Source organism: Pseudorasbora parva, chromosome 15, assembly GCF_024679245.1.
Source record: "Pseudorasbora parva isolate DD20220531a chromosome 15, ASM2467924v1, whole genome shotgun sequence".
NCBI lineage: Eukaryota > Metazoa > Chordata > Actinopteri > Cypriniformes > Gobionidae > Pseudorasbora > Pseudorasbora parva.
The window spans coordinates 35945727-35960159 of NC_090186.1; the positions used below are offsets into that span (position 1 = coordinate 35945727).

The following is a 14433-nucleotide window of genomic DNA, read 5'->3' on the forward strand; positions in this document are numbered from 1 at the left end:
TCAAGAAGATATCTTTTCCAGGGACGTCCATGCATATTTCAACAAGACAATGCAAAACCACATTCTGCACACATTACAAAGTCCTGGCTGTGGAGGAAGAGGGTACGGGTACTTGACTGGCCTGCCTGCAGGCCCGACCTGTCTGCAATAGAGAATGTGTGGCGCATTTTGAAGCGCAAAATGCGACAACGAAGACCCCGTACTGTTGCCCACCTTAAGACTTGTTTAAGTTTGCAGGAACAATGGGACAAAATTACACCTGAAAGACTTCATCACTTGGTGTCTTCAGTCCCTAAACGTCTTTTAAGTGTTGTGAAAAGGAATGGCAACATTACAAAGTGGTAAATGCTTTACTGTCCCAACTTTTTTTGAAATGTGTTGCAGGTCTGAATGACAGGAAAGGATGCATATTTACAAATGACATGAAGTTGACCAGACAAAACATGAAATATTTTGTGTTCATATTGTCTGCAATGAAACACAAGTCAAAGTAATTTTAGAAATCACTTCTTTTTTAATTTATTTGCCTATTCCATACTGTCCCAACTTTTTCTGATTTGGGGTTGTATATATATTTTAAAAATCAAGTAATTGCATACGACAGGAAAGGTCATACAAGTTCATATCATATCTATGATTTTTTTTTCATACTACCTGCCTCCAAGCACCTGTCAATCTCAGCTTCTGCGTTCTGAGGTCACACAGAGAGAGATGAGTGCTTTGGATTGAACATGATGGAATGGGTTGATAAGTAATACACTATATAAAAAAACAGCTAAGGTGAGTGCTGGCCATTAGAGAGCAGGAGCGTGGTGAGAGGGTAATAGAGAGCTCTGTAGCTCAGCGTGGGTAGTGGCATGGGTCGGGTGCACAGCTATGTGTAAGTTACAACTAGCATAGTTTTGATGTACTGTAAATGGACAATAACAACCTAAGCACTATATAATATTTTTACATTGCACCATTAAACTTAGATGAAGCATAAAGTCTCCGACCAGGAGTAACTGTTGGAGTAAAATAGCAGACAGAATTGCTGAACTTCAATAAGCTCTTGTTTTACCTGACAGACATTTCTACACTTAGACATATGATAATGCTGACATTTACACTCGCTTACATTATGTGAATAGATTATTATTTTGTTAGTAGCTCACAAATCAGTCCTAAACAGTGTACCACTGTTTGCAACACGGTGCGTCGTGTGCATGTCAAATAAAATCAGTCAAAATAAATAAATGTAATTTCTTATGTTTTTTTTCATATCAGCATTTATTTATTTATCCCTATTGAGTTCAAATACAGTTTCTAAATTCTATTTGTGCTGATCATGATTAAGTAGTATCTTATTTTTACTGTAGTTACGTAAGGCAAAAGTTAAGATAAACTGAAATTTTGATTGCTCCTTAACTCAACCTATTTGCAATTACTGTGCCAATAATGACTGGCCAAAGATGATTGGTTCCTGCTATATCAGTAGCCAATGAGCTTTCGTGCTCCACCTTTAAATACTTGGTTAGAATTTGCCTTAGAAGCTCAGCGCAGCGCACTTTCACCCTCCTCCTTCCCCAGCTCCACCTGTATAGATGGGTTAATTCATGTATGCTCTATTGTACAGCAGCAGCATGTCATGTATGTATTGGCAGTAGCAAGTCCCATACTCACTCAAAAGCAATAGCCAACAGCAGCAGCAGCAGCAGCAGCGTAGAACAGCTATTTTGCCAAGACCAAACACCATTGCTAAACCCATTGTCATGTAAAACACTGTTGTCATTGACAACTTCTGTTTATGTATTTGAATAGAAGTTCATTACTAAATCTGGAGAAAATTAGTTTTTACTTACAGAACCCAAAGTAAACCACAGTGGTGGCCAAAATGATTAGAACACCTGATAAATCTGAAACCATTTACCTTTTTTGCCTCCAAAGCAGGATTTAATTTCATAATGTTCACAAAACATGCAGAATAGTTTCAAGCATTTGCTTCTGCTGAGGCCATCGGTCTGTATTATTTTAATTTACTCTTAAAATAATCCTGTTTAACAGTAGAAGTTGTGGTGAAAAACTACATTACCCATGATGCTGTATAGAACATACAGACCAATCAGAGTTGCCACTATCAAAACACATCAGAAGCTCTTTAGCTCAACCACTCCCATGAAGCACTGTGAATGATGTAAAATAGGGTCGATCTCCTTATGCTCTCAAAACACTTTAATATTTGTATACACCAGGCATAACATTATGACCACCCTCCTAATAATGTGTTGGTCCCCCTTTTGCTGCCAAAACAGCCCTGACCTGTTGAGGCATGGACTCCACTAGACCTCTGAAGGTGTGCTGTGGTATCAAGCTGTGGATGATAGCATCAGATCCTTTAAGTCCTGTATGTTGTGAGGTGGGGCCTCCATAGATCAAACTTATTTCTTCAGCACATCCCACAGATGGTCGATTGGATAGAGATCTTGGAGGCCAAGTCAACCTCAAACTCGATGTTGACCACCTGAACTATTTTGTTTTGTGGTAGGGTGCATTATCCTGCTAAAAAAGGCCACAGCCACCAGGGTTTCCATGAAAGTGTGTACATGGTCTGCAATAATGCTTAGGTAGGTGGAATGTGTCAAAGAAACATCCCCATGGATGGCAGAACCCAAGGTTTCCCAGCAGAACATTGCCTAAAGCATCACACTGCCTCCACCGGCTTGCCTTCTTCTTATAGTGCATCCTGATGCATTGTGTTCCTCAGGTAAGCAACACACACACACCTGGACATCCACGTGATGTAAATGAAACTGTGATTCATCAGACCAGACAAGCTTCTTCCATTGCGCCGTGATCTAGTTCTGAAGATCACGTCGCATGCCCACTGTTGGTGCTTTCAGCGGTGAACAGGGGTCAGCATGGACACCATGACCGGACTGCGGCTATACAGCGCCATACGCAACAAACTGCGAAGCACTGTGTATTCTGAAACCTTTCCATCAGAACCAGCATTAACTTCTTGAGAAATTTGAGCTACAGGAGCTCATCTGTTTAAACAGACCACATGGGCCAGCCTTCGGTCCACATTTGTATCAATGAGCCTTGGCCGCCCCATAAACTTGCCGCCGGTTCACCAAAGTTCCTTCCTTGGACCACTTTTGATAGATACTGACCACTGCAGACCGGGAACACCCCACAAGAACTGCAGTTTAATGCTCTTACCCAGTCGTCTATCATATTTGGCCCTTGTCAAACTCACTCAAATCCTTACGCTTGCCCATTTTTCCCACTTCTAACAGATCAACCTTGAGAACAATATATCCCACCTAATATATCCCACCCACTATCAGGTGCCGTGATAAAGAAATAATCAGTGTTATTCACTTCACATATAATGTCATAATGTTATGCCTGATTGGTGTATATATGCCTATTTTGCAATAAACTTCATTGTTTTTAATTCGATTCTGTTGTTCGCTGTTTCATTTCATTGTAGTTCTTTCCCTCAGTAAAGCTGTTAAGGACACAGGCCTGTACATTTGTATTTTTGTCTGATTTTCAAATACTTCTTTGCTTCAAATCAGTGTGATGTGATTAACATCGTTACTGATTGCCTTAGTTAATGGCATATGACGCTTTAACAAAGAATTGTTTTATATCCCTATGGTAAAAACGAATGTAAAAAAAATGCTTCTGGTGGTAAATGGGGCCAACACTGTTGACCTAGATTGGAATATTTAGGGTAAATATTTTATGCATTATGCATTACTTTACTGAGATCTTACGACCTACTAGCTACATTCCGCCTTAAGAACAAATGGTGCAACAAAGTTAGTCACAAACTAGCTACTAGTTATTAAGCCTTCAGTGTGGAGTTTATAAAGGTGTCATGAACTGGCTTTTAAAAAAAATGTATACTGTTGTCTGAGATCAACTAATGACGTTTGTGTGGTTTTTACATTCAAAAACATCATAACTAATAAGTAATAGGCTATTTTTTGCACTAGTTTTGAGGCTGTCTTCTGAATGCTGGGTTTTGTTGGGCGTGACACACTGGAGACTTAGAAGTAAACGCCCACGGCTAGGATTGGATAAGATTTGCATATATAATGAGCTTAAGCTCCCCTGTCAGTTCAGTTCACATGAGAGAGGGATTGCACACACACACACACACACACACACACACACACACACACACACACATATACACACACACGTGCACACACCCAGATCAAGAAAGGGATATGTTTTGGTTGCCCGCTTGAAAAACGTAGACCTGGGACTATTATTACATCATAAAAAAGAAATTTTACTCACACAAGTGTGTTGCACCATTCCTGTCGGATCCAATATAGGAGGCACAGCGTTGTGTTTTAATCTCAATATGTCTGCAAATCCAGCATCGACCTGAGACAAACGAGTCCACACTGAAATGAAGCGAAGACATGTACATGTCTTCCCCACGTGAGCTGGAACTTCATTAAAAATAAATGAAGTATAAAACATTCCTAATATTAGGATCTGAAGGAAGCTTATGCAGCGACTGTTCTTTCACCATATCTTGCTATATTCTTGGGCATGTTTATTGCTGCTGATTGGCGTGATCCGATGAGTCGGTGGACGGGGCTACTGAATTACATGTGCGGTGTTTTGTCACTCGATGAAAAGATTTGCACAATCGTTTTCTGGACCTGGTGTATATAAAAGCTTTTCTTTGACTTACAAGGAAGTTTTCAGCTCTGAAACTTAGAGGATATTATATTACATGACCTTTTATATATCAAAAGCTGATTTCTCTATTCATCACCCCTCAATTCATCCCGTAAATCCGTAAGAAATCACGAATGGCAGGTGGCGCAACCCTACCCTGGTCACTCTTCCTTTCACACTGAAAGGCAAAAGTGCAACCACACTGACCCACCCAGCTTTTGTCAGTCTTTATATTAAGGCAAGCTACTTTTCAGAATGACGCACTGCAGATCAATAACACTATACCACTCTATGCTATGCACTGCAGACCAGGCCTGAGAAACATGGGGGGGTGATCTGAAAGTCTATAGTGTGTGTACATTTTGCAGATTATCTTTATGCAAAGAACACCTGGATGACAATGCATGGAATACTGTATTCTACAATTCAGTATGTGTGAAGAAAGAACTGAAAGCAGTGTCACAGTTTGTCTTTTCAATCCATTTTCATACATTATTTGATTGGACGGACAAAATTAAGGCTAAATAATTATGTAAAAATATTAAATTAAAGGTTATTGAGGTAATTTGACAGAAACTTATTTGAGTACTGTTTACAACATTTATTGTACCGCATGCTATTGTTAGTGTACAGTGTAAGCATGGGTTGTTTTGATATCAATTTAGCAAAAACAATTTATATTTTTTTTCCATGGAAGACATAAGATGGATTTTTAAAGAATATTCACTCTGAATAAGGCTGTCAAGCTCCAAAATGACCAAGAAAGCACTATGCAAGTGGTCCATACTACTTTTCAATGTATTAGTTGATCTGGTTCACAACATTTGCTTAACTGATTTGTTTATGACTGATTCGCTTCTCTTATTAGTTAGTTGATACGGTAACACTAGATTTTAAGGTTTCTTTGTTACAATATAATTATATATTTTAGTACAGAGTAATATGAATTAACTACTAACTATATGGGTAGGATAAGGGTTTGGTTGAGGTTTACTGTATGATATGTACATGTAACATGTAACAAGGATACTGCAAAATAAAGTCTTACCGTTGATAGTGCAATATCCATATATGTGGTCCACTTTGGTCCACATATATGGACCACTTTAATGATTATTTAATGGTGTTTTTGTCCTTTCTGATTCATTGTCATAATATTGAAAAGAGCAACAAATATTTTTTTCCTACAAACTTATAACAAGGTTATACATATATAAAGGTTATATTTTCAAATTTCATGAGGGCGGTTGAGTAAATGATAGATATTTTATTTTTGAGTGAAACCATTCTTATTCTTTTAGCCAGTGTTCTCTCTTTTTATATTGATTGATATTGAATTAATAGACTACATGGGATTTTCGCTCATATGTACTGTACGCCGTAAGAGAGTGCTGAGCGGTTGAAACAGATCAGCACAGAGAGTCTGAATGTAAAAGTGATTTAATGAAGTCTGTTCTAATGCTTCTCTTCAGTCCACTTACACAGATTAGATTAGAGCTGTGGCCTCCACAGAAAGCCTATCTTTCACCATATTGTTCGAGTGCCATTTTAATTCTAAATTGGAAAGGTTTACTGTGCCAAAAGAAGATTTTCACCTTTTTTTTCCTTTTCCTTTTTTACATCCAATCGGCATATATTTTTTTAATCGTTATTTAACACAGCAACATTTTAGGAAGCCCACTGAGAAACACTGACCTTGGATTCAAAGACATGTTATGATAAAAGAAGGACTTTGAAATGAAATAAAGTGGAGACAACAATGGAGTGAACATATATATTTTTTATTTAACATAAAATTGACCCAATAATGGAATGAACATTGATTCATTTATTTAAATAAATAAATATTCAGCCCTTAAAAATATTTATTTATTTAAACATTTTCCAATAATGGATGGAAAGGGATAGTTCACCCAAAAATGTGGGCCCCCATTCACTGCCATTATAAAAGCCAGGACATTTTTAATATAACTCGATTGTAATCGCCCGAAAGAAGAATGTCATATAAACCTCAGATGGCTTGAGGTTGAGTAAATCATGGGGTAATTTTCATTTTTGGGTGAACTATGCCTTGCTGTTAAATAAAAAATAAAAAATCAATCAATAAAAAAAAGTTACATGGGTTGAACATTTAAAAAAACAAATAAATAATGTTCAGTCCACATTATTTTTTTTAACAATAATGGACTGAACATTATTTTTTGTTTTTGTTTTAAATGTTGAATGGAACATTTTATTTAACAAAAGAATCTACGTATGCGTTTTGTGTGTGTGTGTGTGTGTGTGTGTGTGTGTGTGTGTGTATGTATGTGTATATATATATATATATATATATATATATATATATATATATATATATATATATATATATATATATATATATATATATATATAATATACATACACATACATACATATATACACACACACACACAAAGTATATATATATATATAATATACACTCCTGAACAAAATTTTAAAACCAGGGGATTCATTGCAAGTTTTACACATTTCGCACTATTGGATCATAACCGGGTTGTAAGTGCTGCTTCAAAATGCCAAAAGAAGAAACAGGAGGAAGAGACAAAAAATAGAGTGTAGGCAATTTATTGAAAACTGCATTTAAACTCAAACAGGCTGTTCATCAGCTGATCAAAAGTTTAAGACCATAGCCCAAAATAAACGCACAACAGTACTAAAAGTGTCAAAAAAGGACTCAGTAGTGAGTAGCCCCACCGTTCTTGTTGATCACTTCAAAAACTCGTTTCGGCATGCTTGATGCGACTGTTTCCAGGAGGCTGGTGGGAACGCTGCTCCATGTGGTGAAGATGGCTTCACGAAGGGCATCCACGGTCTGGAACTGATGTCCGTTTTTGTAAACTTCCCTTGCCATCCATCCCCAAATGTTCTCAATGGGATTTAGATCAGGGGAACACGCAGGATGGTCCAAAAGAGCAACTCCTGGAAGAAGTCCTTCGTCAGGCGGGCTTTGTGAATTGCAGCGTTGTCCTGTTGAAAGACCCAGTCATTACCGCACAGACGGGGGCCCTCAGTCAAGAGGGATGCCCACTTCAACAGATCCACATAGCCAGTCTCCGTTTGACGCCCCTGCACAACCTGAAGCTCCATTTTCCCATTACAGGAAAAAGCACCTCAGATCATGATGGAGCCTCCTCCACTGTGTAGAAAACATCTCAGTTGGGATCTCCTTGTCATGCCAGTAACGTTGGAAGCCATCAGGACAGTCCAGGTTAAATTTTTTCTCATCAGAGAATAAAACTTTCTTCCACTTTTCAATGTCCCATGTTTGGTGCTCCCTTGCAAATTCTAAACGAGCAAGTTTTTGTCGTGGGAGGAGACGTGGCCTTTGAAGACGTTTTTTGTGTTCTTGAAGCCCTTCTCTAGCAGATGACGTCTTATGGTTATTGGGCTGCAGTCAGCATCAGTAAGGGCCTTCATTTGGGTTGAGGATCAACCTGTATCTTCACAGACAACCCGTCAGATCCTGCGGCTCAGTGCAGGTGAAATCTTTTTGGGTCAACTACTAGCCGTAAACAATAGCTTCTCGGGGGGTTCTCCAGGGGAAAAATGGCATTTGGGGGGTAAAATGTGTCTTATTTTGGTTAGGTTGCCTGCTAAAATTCGCACTCATGGGTCTATATATCACATAATAGTCGCTTCAACCCGCGGACATAGAAAACAACCCGCGGGGAAAAACGAGGACTTGGCAACACAGTGCAGTTGAGCTCTGTTGACATTTGACAATGCATCTCTTCGTTGCTTTGATTGGTTGTAGGTCTATCCAATTGATGTCTTTCCTGGTTCGGTTGAAACACGCCTCATAATCACAACCCAATGGAGCAGTTTCAGACTCATATTCTGACTAGAATTGAGTATGACCACGTCAGGCTACCTTTTTATGGTATGGTCTTAAACTTTTGATCAGCTGATGAACCGCCTGTTTCAGTTTAAATTAAGTTTTCAATAAATTGCCTACTCTCTATTTTTTTTTTTCTTGCTCCTGTTGTTTCTTCTTTTGGCATTTTGAATCAAAAAATATATATATTTGTTTGTTTAACTATTTATTTAACAGGAAAAATTGTCAATAATGGACTGGACACATATACATTTAAAAAAAATCTAATTATTTAACAATTTCTTTAAATTTAATTTGACAATTAACTTTAAATTTGAAGCTTTCCCCTAATTAAAAGTGGTTGAACCCCTGGTTCATGATTAGTGTGTCTGTGAGTGAGTTACAGTGAATGCTGCATGGCATGTAGGTCGGCCATCAGTCATGGCTGTATTGGCATGCCCTGCTGCCATGGCAACATACTCATACAGTACGTGCATGTAGAAGCTCCGGCATGGCTGCGCCCAGATGTTGAACTCAGTAACCTCCATTTATTCTAATCCACGCAACGGGTTTCCATGCCTCGGCCCATCTGTACCCCTGTCACATGTTAAAACGTTGCGTTGACATACATTAATCCGGCCAGGTGTTGTTTCCCCTCCCCACTGAAAAATCCACAACGCGTAGGAATGAAAAAGGAGGTCGACCATCATTCGACCTTCCTTGAAAAAAGGACACTTTTAACCTTCCCTATGTCCTTTTCCTGTCTTCCTGGTGCTCCTAAAGTAAAAGCAAAAGGAATAAAACTGAAACTTAGGGGTTGAACTTAATGAGCTGTAGGAATAGAGCCGCTATCCTCCCGGGAGTTTCTTCCCTTACAGTGAGTTGTGGTGCTTTTGCGTCGGGAAGAGCACATTATGAAATCCTGTTGACATTGTGTTGATTTATAAGGGCATTCTCTCCATTGTTTCCCCTGTGTCCTGCAGCTAAGCACGATGTGAATGGTAACAGGACAGTGCCACCGTTCCCAGAGGGATTGCAGATGGTCCAATTCGGTAAGTGATCCGAGCTGTGAGATGTGTGTGCGGAGATGTGAGTGTGTGTTCGTGTGTGTGTCATCGCGGCGTGGGGGTAGACGACCGGCGGTGGAAGGTAATTAGTCCTCCTCATGCACCCCCTCATTCCCTCGAAGAAGTGCAAAACCAAAACTGCAAAAGGACGAGGAAAATAAAGGGGAGGGGTGTGCCGATTAATTGCAGACCGCTGATTAGGATCTCTTTAATAAATGCACTTGTGCAGCCTCCCTTTTTTCAAACTGTGTAATTCATCATGGCAGACAGGAATTAAATGCCTGTTTTATCACAGGGTCTTGTATACAAATAAAATAATTTTCAAAGTATGTATGTGGCTTTGCAAATCATAAACCTCCCACTGAGAGCAATGAAGGGTAACTCTTACCTTAGACTCAGTGAACATTTCCCTTTCTTTCTGCTAGACGGCATACACAGCGCTCAGTCTCATTTACTGAACATTGACGTCCCCCGTGTGAAAGCGTCATCTTATAGTCTTGGCGTTCGGGTGTCCCTCTGGGCCGCCGTAATTGAGCTCCAGATTCTAGATTATCCATCATACGCCTTATGCTCACTTCTACAGTAGCTTGTAAATCAGAGAAATCTGGTCAAGCCGACAGTCGTGTGTGTTTTTTCTTTTTTTCAACAATTGAATTACTCTCCACCCATGGGATGCTGTGGTAGATAACGATGTACTAGTTACCCTCTAATTTATTTTTACTGTTATAGTATTATTTGGTAATAAATGCTTACAGCGGGTGTTAGTTTTATAGTGGTTGATATGTTTTTATTGGCGCTGAGTAAATGCGTGATGGAGGAGTATTTAGTTTTATGGGATTGTAAATTCATAGCTAAAATATGGAGCTTTGAATAGAAAAAACAGGACCTGATTTAACACCAGTGGGAAGGTGCTAGAGGAGGCTCGTTCCAAGCAGAACACAAAATCAAACGGCAGAGAGAATTTGGTGATGACAAAATACAGACACCATTTAAACAATAGCGTGCAAAAGTTTAGGATCAGTAACATTGGTAATGTTTTTGAAAGAAGCCTCTTATGATCACAAAGGCTGCACTTATTTGATCAAACATACAGGTCCTTCTCAAAAAATGTGCATATTGTGATAAAGTTCATTATTTTCCATAATGTAACGATAAAAATTTACCTTCCATATATTTTAGATTCATTGCACACCAACTGAAATATTTCAGGTCTTTTATTGTTTTAATATTGATGATTTTGGCATACAGCTCATGAAAACCCCAAATTCCTGTCTCAAAAAATTAGCATATCAGGAAAAGGTTCTCTAAATGAGCTATTAACCTAATCATCTGAATCAACTAATTAACTCTAAACACCTGCAAAAAAAATTCCTGAGGCTTTTAAAAACTCCCAGGCTGGTTCATTACTCAAAACCGCAATCATGGGTAAGACTGCCGACCCGACTGCTGTCCAGAAGGCCATTATTGACACCCTCAAGCGAGAGGGTAAGACAAAGAAAGACATTTCTGAACGAATAGGCTGTTCCCAGAGTGCTGTATCAAGGCACCTCAGTGGGAAGTCTGTGGGAAGGAAAAAGTGTGGCAAAAAACGCTGAACAACGAGAAGAGGTGACCGGAGCCTAATGAAGATTGTGGAGAAGGACCGATTCCAGACCTTGGGGGACCTGCGGGAGCAGTGGACTGAGTCTGGAGTAGAAACATCCAGAGCCACCGTGCACAGGCGTGTGCAGGAAATGGGCTAAAGGTGCCGCATTCCCAGGTCAAGCCACTTTTGGGCTACAGAGAAGCAGCACTGGACTGTTGCTCAGTGGTCCAAAGTACTTTTTTCGGATGAGAGCAAATTTTGCATGTCATTCGGAAATCAAGGTGCCAGAGTCTGGAGGAAGACTGGGGAGAAGGAAATGCCAAAGTGCCTGAAGTCTAGTGTCAAGTACCCACAGTCAGTGATGGTCTGATGGTCTGGAGTACCATGTCAGCTGCTGGTGTTAGTCCACTGTGTTTTATCAAGGGCAGGGTCAATGCAGCTTTGAAGGTTGACTTTTTTGTGTGTTAAAAACACTTTTTTTGTATTGGTCGGATGAAATATGCAAATTTTTTGAGAATTTGGGGTTTTCGTGAGCTGTTTGCCAAAATCATCAATATTAAAACAATAAAAGACCTGAAATATTTCAGTTTGTGTGCAATGAATCTAAAATATATACAAGTTTAATTTTTATCATTAAATTATGGAAAATAATGAACTTTATCACAATATGCAAATTTTTTGAAAAGGACCTGTATATAGTAAAAAACGTATGAATGTATAATCTTCGTGTCATTTTAATATGATAGCTTGCCCCCAAATTAAAATTCTGTCATTATTTAGATACTCTTATGTCGTTTAAAACCTGAATGCTGTTATTTTTAGAAATGTTCTAGTCAGTATTGATCAAAAGGGGTCCAAGGAAGGAACAGTGGTGAACCGTGGGCCATTGGCGACCAAGGCTCACTGATGCACGTGGGGTACGAAGGCTGACCTGTGTGGTCCGATCAAACAGACGAGCTACTGTTGCTCAAATTGCTCAGAAAGTTAATGCTGGTTCTGATGGAAAGGTGTCAGTTTGAGGTGTTGACTTGGCCAAAACAATTTTGATCCATGGAGGCCCCACCTCGCAATGTACAGGACTTAAAGGATCTGCTGCTAACATCTTAGTGCCAGATACCACAGTACACCTTCGGGGTTCTAGTGGTGTCTATGCCTTGATTGGACAGGTCTGTTTTGGCTGAAAAGGGGGACCAACACAACATTAGGTATAATGTTATGCCTGATTAGTGTACTTTTGAAAAGCCTACAATTTAAAAGTGTCCATGAAATGTATTAATGTTCTTAGAATCAATGCTGTCTTTTTTATTTCTGGCAATAATAAAAATATGATGTTTTGTGGTCTCAACCATGGCAATAACTGATGTTTTTGTTTATGGCTATTTATTAGGAATATTCATTTTTTCTTTTGTGTTTATCGCAGGTATGGGCTGTTTCTGGGGAGCAGAGAGGAAGTTCTGGGTGCAGAAGGGGGTCTATTCCACTCAGGTGGGCTACTCTGGTGGTTACACCCCAAATCCGACCTATGAGGAGGTGTGCACAGGTATGTCTCTGCTCCACCCTTAACAAAATTACCACCGTATTTGTTGCTATTTTTAAACTATAAGTTCCAAGCTGTCAGTCACTTAATGTCTGTGGAGCTCCAGCCACATCAAGAATGTGTGCACCATTTGAGTATAATGAATTATACATGAACTGTACTGGTGTTGATTGAGTTGAAATCACTGTAAAATGTCCATATATATACCCTGAGATTACACCAACCAGGGTCTTAGCCCTACCCACAACATACCCAAATTTAATGTTAGATCTCATTATGTACTATTTAAAAAACCCTAGCAGGCCTGCCTAGCATTAGATAACAAGAGGAGAAGTGCGACAACAAGAAGGCCACATAATAGATTAAGTAGGACAGACACAATCCCGGTCCAAATGGTTGGTGCTACAAAGTGACCAAAAAACAAATCAGACATTGTGATCATATGCAGGTATAACAGAGGCCAGCTTGTAGTCACTGTGAGAGTAAACCTCCCTCCTCTGACCTCAAGAGAGCCTCCTTATTAGAGCGTCGGACTCTCATGCCGGTGAACCCGGGTTTGAGTCCCGGTTTGAGCGGGCGGTTCGAACAGGAGGGGTTACATTGGTGCCGTGACCCAGATGGAGTGAGGTTTAAGGAGGTGAGTGTAACGGTAGTCACTGTGCGAGTAAACCCCACTCCTCTGACCTCAAGAGATGCTCTAGCAACTGACGCTAGAGGTTGCAGCCTTTAGCCTCCTTGTTAGAGCGTCCGACTCTCATGCCGGCGGACCCGGGTTTGAGTCCTGCTTCTAACAGGAGTGGGTTACACAGGCAGAAAACAGAAACGGTGGTTGATAGAAAGTGCCAAATAAGGGTAGATAGACAGCAAACTGGGATGCTTGAGAAATATCAAGTAAAGAAGGAATTAGAGAGAATGAGGCAAGTTAAAGCCAGGGTAAATCCAGTGGTGATAGGATGCTCTTGGGATATTGACACTTAAGCTGGAAGGAAACGAGACTGAACAGGAAAAGCAGCAAAGATCTCTACCCAGAAGAGGCTATTACAAGCATCGTAAGAAGATACTGAGCTGAATTCTCATGCTATCTATCTATCGCACTAATTAGAGAGCAGAAATCAGAATTCTGTACAGAGTTCATACAGTAATTACAGTCTTGTTCTTTTTCGGAACATCTGCAAGCATCCAGATGGCATTCATATATGCTTATACTTAAAATGGTAACACTTGCTCATATAGCAATAATCTAACTGGGTAATATACCAGTAAAAACAACACACACTCATACTGTCAAACTTTGGCCATCCAAAAATCACTATAAAGCTTCTGCTTGAATGCAGTAATAAAGATGGATGTTTTTGACATGGCTGGATTTGCCTTAGCTGTGCCAGCTGTTTGCTATTATTATCATCATTATTATTATTTAGGTCTGAGCCTCCCCTTCCTTATCCAGCAGGATTTAGGATTTAGAATATTAGGCTTTTCCTTCAAAAAACAAGGCAGGGAAACATCAGTAATCCTAAAATGGTGGCCAGAACATTTATATTGCTGTTCAAGGGTGTGTGTGCGTATGTGTGCATGTGTGTGTGTGTGTGTGTGTGTTTAACTCAGTCACTCAATAAGGATTCATTAAATTGTCACAAATATCAGTAAATTACTTTTACATGGTTACAAAATTATCTATTTTAAATAAGTAACTATTAGG

The 14433-nt window shown here is 39.5% G+C and overlaps 1 protein-coding gene across 3 annotated transcripts in view; it reads left to right on the forward strand.

The window, feature by feature from the left end:
* Positions 1 to 14433, forward strand: part of msraa (methionine sulfoxide reductase Aa) — a 108949-nt gene that overhangs the window by 50000 nt on the left and 44516 nt on the right. For all 3 annotated transcript variants that reach the window (XM_067417922.1, XM_067417924.1, XM_067417923.1), the window contains exons 2-3: positions 9529 to 9597; positions 12618 to 12737. In XM_067417922.1, coding sequence (XP_067274023.1) covers positions 9529 to 9597; positions 12618 to 12737 — 189 coding nt within the window. The remainder of the gene's footprint in view (positions 1 to 9528; positions 9598 to 12617; positions 12738 to 14433) is intronic.